At 34.2% G+C, this 7,085-nt stretch overlaps 1 protein-coding gene across 1 annotated transcript; it reads right to left on the bottom strand.

Annotated features, from left to right (window-relative positions):
* Nucleotides 1–2,090: 2,090 nt before the first annotated feature.
* On the bottom strand, nt 2,091–4,761 carry LOC107811461 (large ribosomal subunit protein eL22z). The gene is made up of 3 exons (XM_016636387.2): nt 4,628–4,761; nt 4,279–4,524; nt 2,091–2,403 (listed from the first exon to the last, which is right to left on the bottom strand). The coding sequence occupies exons 2-3, from the start codon at nt 4,515–4,517 to the stop codon at nt 2,259–2,261; spliced, it is 384 nt and encodes a 127-aa protein (XP_016491873.1). The 5' UTR covers nt 4,518–4,524; nt 4,628–4,761; the 3' UTR covers nt 2,091–2,258.
* Between the last annotated feature and the right edge of the window lie 2,324 nt (nt 4,762–7,085).

The following is a 7,085-nucleotide window of genomic DNA, read 5'->3' as shown; positions in this document are numbered from 1 at the left end:
TGTAACTGCTCATATGCAAGAAACTGATGCTCGTTTATACATTTGATCTAGTAACTATTCTTGATGGAAGAACAACATAAATATAGCTAAATATGGTTGAGGTCCCTAAGCACAGAAAAACCTTCTTAATTAACACACCATCTAGTGAGGATTTTTGAAGTGCTTAGAAGATTCAATGGAGGAAAACTTCTGTTGCTGGCGATACCGTAACAATGGTTGAAGGTATGTTCGATCTTTATTTCTGTTGCGTTCTGCTCTAACATATTATTAATCTTCCATCCATGGATATATACTTTATAATCTTATTCATTTCTGTTACAAAAATTGATACTTTTTAATTTTTGAAATACTTTCTATAGAGAAGTTTTATTGTGTGTCTCACACAACTCACATTAGTTGTATGAGACTTCTTTTTATCTCATAAATTTGTAGACCCCAATCTTATACTTCTGGGTCCATAAAATCTGGGTCCACAAAACTGTGAGACAAAAAGGAGTCTCATACAACTAATGTATGAGATTATAAAGTATATATCCATGGATGGAAGATTCAATGGAGGAAAACTTTTGTTGCCGGCGATACCGTAACAATGGCTGGAGGTATGTTCGATCTTTATTTCTGTTGCGTTCTACTCTAACATATTATTAATCTTCCATCCATGGATATATACTTTATAATCTTATTCATTTCTGTTACAAAAATTGATACTTTTTAATTTTTGAAATACTTTCTTTCGAGAAGTTTTATTGTGTGTCTCACACAACTGATATTAGTTGTATGAGACTCATTTTTGTCTCACAAATTTGTGGACCCCAATCTTATACTTCTGGGTCCACAAAAATCTGAGTCCACAAAACCGTGAGACAAAAAAGATATCTCATACAACTAGTGTAAGTTGTATGATACATAAAATAAATTTTTTCCTTTCTATAGGATAAAAGAAAAGTGGATTGGCCCACAATTTTTTTTTTCCGATTTGATGGATACAGGTCATGTCGATCTATCAAGAAAAAATAATATTGTATAACTGCTGTAAAAATAATAGTCGAAAAATATATAAAATTTGTATATTTTTGTTGAACCAAAATTCACTTTTTATGCGCACCATTCTTTTGCCACGCACTTTGCACGTGTACATCATATCAGTAAGTATATAATTTTAAAAAAATACATAGTAATACTTCTCCGTTCCAGTTTATATGAACCTATTTCCTTTTGGGTCCGTTCCAAAAAGAATGCCCCTTTCTAAATTTGGAAACAATTTAGCTTAAACTTACAATTCTACCCTTAATGAGAAGCTTTTATAACCACACAAATACTCTGCGCCCCTTTTTAACTTGTTTAGGACCACAAATTCCAAAAGTCTTTATTTTTTCTTAAATTTCGTGCCCAATCAAATAGGTTCGCATAAATTGGAACGGAGAGAGTATTAAACAACATGTTTAAGTTATAAGGTAAAAGTTAAAAAAAAATATAAATTTCTAAAAATAATGAATATTGATCATATGTAGCTAGCTAAAAAAAGGGAAGAAATCCTACCGACAAACGTCCACGAATGACTTATTTTGATTTCTGGATTTGCCTCTATCTTCGAAGTTAACTAATTATCTTCCTTTTGGGATTTACAATCAAATAATTAGTCATATTAATTAAATTAATTTTGATTTTTGAGATACTAACATTTAATCTAGCATATGTTCGAAAAAAATAAAAGGAGTTCTTGAGGGAAAAGAAAAGTGAGTTTTCTTTTTCTTAAAAAATCAAGTAACTGTGCATTATGCGATTATTTTCACATCGTTACGCGCTTTCTGCATAAAATTTTCTTTCTGTTGATATACTTTTTCCTAATTATTGGATCAACTCCGGCATCGTCAAATTTAATTTGAGCATAATCAAACTTTAAGTTGGCCCTATACCACAAAATCTAAAGATGAATTCTAAGAAAAGTTGTAATTAAGTAAACATATTCTTTGAATGCAGGGGTTTTGGACCGAAAAACAGAATAAATAGGTGTTGTGACTCACCCTGATTTTGAGGTAACAAGTACCAATATTTACCTGTATTCTCCTCAATGCAATTGGCACAAAACGAACCCAAAAAGTTAAAAGCTAAGTTATAGAAGAAATAAACCAACTCCAGTAACACAATCTCATTTGTCCCTTAAAAACAGGGCAAAAATGCAAAAGATTTGATTCCAGACAAAAAGTGTAAATTATGTCAAAAAAGAGAGAACAATTACAATCTACTGCTTCTAGTTCTCAATCTTCCTCCTCAGCCTCATTCTCAGCAATGTTGAAGTACCTTAACTCGTACACATTGCGATCCTTGTTTGAGGAAATAACTCGAAGCCAATCACGCACGTTATTCTTCTTTAGATATTTCTTCGTCAAGTATTTCAAATACCTGGTCAAAGAATATAACATCATTACTTAGAAAACAAATGGTTGGGAACATCTCAAGACGAAATGCATCTGCAACCAGCTGGTGAATTACAACAGCTCTCAAACTCAAAAATACAATTAACTGAGATAATAAAATACTATCGGGGGTCGTTTGATTGCCGGTTAGAGTTATGCAGGTATTAATTATACATGTATTAGTTATGCAGGAATAAGTAATGCAGGGTTATGCATGCATTAGTTATGCAGGGATTAGTACTTGAGTAATGCACGTGAAATTCATAAAAAAAGGGTCATGCTAATTGTAGTGTATATAATTCTTTCTTGGGTTTTGGTTGAATTTTTTGCTATATTGTTACACACTTTATTTAGTAATTCAAAAACATCATAGCACAAGATTGTTATTTGCCGGAGAAAACGAACAGTGAAAAGTTTGCTGGAGAAAATGGAAATGATTTGTGGTAAATTGATAGGGGTAAATTTGTCATTTCAGTATTTTATCCATGTTTTACTAATACATGTATTAGTTATTCCATCTTCTCCCCGTATAAAATAACATATTGACTCATAACTTATGCATGTATTGTTTATGTAGAATTGTAAAATGCCAACCAAACATGGTATTAGTTATGCTGAATATTGTACAAAATAACTAATGGCTACCAAACATGGTATAAGTTGTGTTACCCCTAATACATGAATAACTTTCCCCCTAACAGGCTACCAAACGACCCCTCAGGACATAAAATGTAGGTTAGAGGCTTTATGGAGGCTCTGGGTCCGGAAAATAAAACCTTGAGAAACAACAAAGGTGGGAGAGGATATTGTTCCACGTCTTAAGAATAAGTTACAGGAACCTGGTTTAAGAATGGCAAAATAGAGCACAATAAAACAACGCAAATCACTTGATTTTTGTAACAGTAGGCATAATGCAAGTATCTACTGCAAATGCCTTAGCTAGTTTCTACAAAAATTAAAGATTCCTAGTTTCTAAACAGATTAAAAGAAAAATATGAGCGAGACATAAGACACAAGTGAAAGCTATGTTGCTCGAATCCTTCACAAATACCGTGAAGTGTGGATCGGATCCTTCAAATTTATTTACTTTAAAACACTTATACGACAACGTTTAGGAGGATCCAAGCAACATCGACTGAAAGTTATTTTCACAATACTAGACTCCTTAACTTCATTACAACAACCACTAATATAACTAGAATCACACTAAGGAGACTTCTAAAGAAAATAAACATGGCAGGAAACTGGGAATTTAATGGTATCCAGTCGAAAAAGCAAATTCAGAAGTGCCTTTAGGGCTGGCAGAATTGACCCAAGACCAATCAACCCGCCCAGCATTTAATGGGTTGGGCAGGAAAGATTTTCCTGATGGGCTGTTTTGGGCAGAACCCATATCGTCCCGTAAAATTAAATTAGCCCAAATGCAACCCATTAAGTGCCCAAAGTCAACCCGTGCCAGACTCAAAACTTCAGTTTGCAATCAGCCTTCTCTGAAGGCATGAATATACTTCTATTTTGGCCTTACCCATTCTAGAACTGTGCTTTGTTTTACAAAAATGACCACCGGAAAATAAAATAAAATAAAAAATGTTTCCAATTTTCTTATACTTCATGGGCATAATATTCAATCAATTACGTGTTTAGCAAATTAAACTTCTAAGGATATCGTTCTGGTCCAGTAAATTTTGATCTATAATATCAATGATATCATTTTGTCCGCCAATTATATGACACTTAATTTATTTTGGAATTTTCAATGCTCGATAAATTTCAAGTTTGCAAAATTCATACCTGGTAAACAGAAAAAACATTTTAAAATTCATATAGATTATCATATGTTGAGAAAATAGAGGATATTTACCTCTTGGAGAAAGTGGTGTCGGAGGTGACGGTAATTTTGGTCTTGTCACGGGTGACAGTGACAGAGTCACCGAGAGCCCCAGCTTTTCCTCCAACTTTGATGCGTTCCTGCAAGAATTTCTCAAGTGAAGCAATTTCCATGATCTTATCCTCCACTGGCTTTGAACAATCAATCACGAATGTTGCTCCCTTCTTCTTTCCACCTTTCATGGCTCCTCCTCCACTGCTTCCTTTACTCATCTTCGACCTGCTTTTCAACTTATGATTATCACTCAAAACAAACGCGGAATATCACGTCATATCATATCGTTATCGTAATAATAATATCTTAAAAGGAAGCGTTAACTGACCTTAGCAGATGTGTTCAGCTGCGCCTACGAGGAGATTAGGGTTTTTTCGAGTGGGTTTATATAATGGATCAAATTTGGAGGTCCATTAAAATTTGGGCCATGGATCCCTAAGGTCCCGACCTGTTTAAACGAGATTTTCCCCGAGATAAAATTAGGTAAAAATTGCACGGGACGTCCTATTTGATCGCCCCCATTTAACCTATATCAATTTTTTTTAAAACTTTTAACTTGTACCCACTTTTGAAATAATTTCAGCTCCATTTTTCCTCCCCCTCAGTACCTCACCAGAAGAAAGCAAGGTTGTGTTTTAATATTTATAAATAACGATGGAATAGTAGTATCAACAAAGTGAAGAGAAAATGCAGTTCTTTATCTGCATAAATACTAAAGAGAACTAAATTTTGATAAGAGTTGGTATCCAAGTTCTTTGTGCATTTAATCTTTCTCTTTCTGATTTTTTTTCATCTACAGATATTTCTCTAATGGACAAAATGGTGATATATGATAATGAGAAACAACGAGTTGGATGACTTCCAACAAACTGCAACAGGCTACTACTACCTATCAATTACTCATAAGCAAGAACAAATACTTTATGACTAAAAATCTCAACGAGAATCACCAAAGTTATAGCAGCTATCTAACGAAATATCAATTTGAAGCTCGCTTAGAAATATCAAGCTAGCTTAGAGCTGAAGTTTCCTAGTTACAACACAAAAACTTCAGCTCTAGAGCTGAAGTTTCCAGTTACAACACAAAAACTTCAGCTCTAGAGCTGAAGTTCGCTAGTTACAAAACAAAAACTTCAGCTCTAGAGCTGAACTTCAGGCCCGACTACTAGAATGCTGAAGTTTTGCGTGATCGCCTTTGCTACTTCAGCCCCGTGTGCTGAAGTTATGCGAAAAAGCAAGTACGCTTGCAATTTTTTTTGCAAAGCGGGCACAAGTTAAAATGTGACACAAAAACGGGTATAGATACAAATGCCCCAAAAATTAGAGGGCACACTGGCCCAACATATTGATAGCTTGCTTGCCCAAGCTTGTTTAAAGCCAAAAGTACTTTTTTTAAAGTATTTTTTTTAAAGTTGTAGTGTTTGGCCAAACTTTTAGAAAGAAAAAAATACTTTTAAGTAGAAGCAGTAAAAAGTAACTTCTCTCCAAAAAATACACTTAGAAGCACTTTTTAAAAGCTTGTGCAAACATTAATTGTTGCTCATAAGTGCTTTTTAAATTAATTAGCCAAACAAAAAATACATCTCGCCAAAAGTACTTTTGACAAAAACACTTCTCAAATAAGCTAGTTTTTTGCAGCTTAACCAAACAGGCTATAAGTTAGGTAAAATACATAAGCTGCACCCTAAACTTATCCGAAAAATCAATTGCATACTGAAACTTTATGGGTGTACAAGTACCCTCTTATTCTTGTTTAGAATGAATTAAAACTTTGTGGCTATAAAAACTTATCATTAAAGGTAAAATGGGTAAAATAAAAAATTTAAAGTTAAACTTTTTCCAAATTTATAAATGTTTTATTTTTTTTGGAATTGACTAATAAGAAAAGTATATCATTCAACTTGAAACAGAAAGAGTAATAATATTTAAAATTGGCATAATGGCTACCTGGCAATTTAAAAGCCAATACATGAACTTTAAACTTTCACATTTGAACATTCGAACTCATGATTTCCTTAACTAATAAACACATTTGACTGTTGATTATGTCCATGTGGTATCAGTTGGTCCTAATCAATGTGCTGCGTGAGGAACACGACGCGTTGGACCTTGAAAGTCCTCTTCCCAACACCCAACGGTCCAAAATGGGTTGTATATGCATAGAAATCTGTACCAACTAACAAAGCCTCGGTCCCTTTAATTAACTACCTTGTTTTCTCTTAAATATCTATACCGCAAGTTGCTCCTTAGATCCCACTACTAACTTACAGACAAATAAAGCTATACTAACTATATTCTCCTAATCTTTTGCCCATTGCCTCAATTTTCACTATAGCACTAACTAAAAAATCTTGTTTTCCGTTATATTTCCACAAACTTTTTGTTAATAAGAAAAGGGAAAAAAAGGAGATGTTGGCATGTTCCACACTTGCTAGTGAAGTTGGAGTACCTCAGCGAAGGTGTTCATGCGAAACAGAGAGAAGCCATAGCAAAAGAAAAATAAGATGGAATTGGCGAAGGACACAAGGCTTTGGAATATAGGGAGCTTCGATTGGGAAGTGAAGGTAAAACGAACTCGTGTCCATCCCAAATGCCAAATGAGGAATTAAATTTAGAAGGCCGGACAAAGAAATTTAGATATTTAGTGTAATTCAAAGCGTGGTAGTTCTTGGGGTGAAGAATGGAGGCACCGCCTCGAATGTCTTGCCAGAAATAGTCACCGTTGTCATGTTCCCTCCGACAACATCTTGCCGCTCGAAGATTCTGATTGTGCCGATTTCTGAGTT

The sequence above is a fragment of the Nicotiana tabacum genome, chromosome 5 (genome assembly GCF_000715075.1).
Source record: "Nicotiana tabacum cultivar K326 chromosome 5, ASM71507v2, whole genome shotgun sequence".
Taxonomy (NCBI): domain Eukaryota; kingdom Viridiplantae; phylum Streptophyta; class Magnoliopsida; order Solanales; family Solanaceae; genus Nicotiana; species Nicotiana tabacum.
Note: the sequence above shows the minus strand (reverse complement) of the source record. Positions and strands in the feature narration are given on the sequence as shown.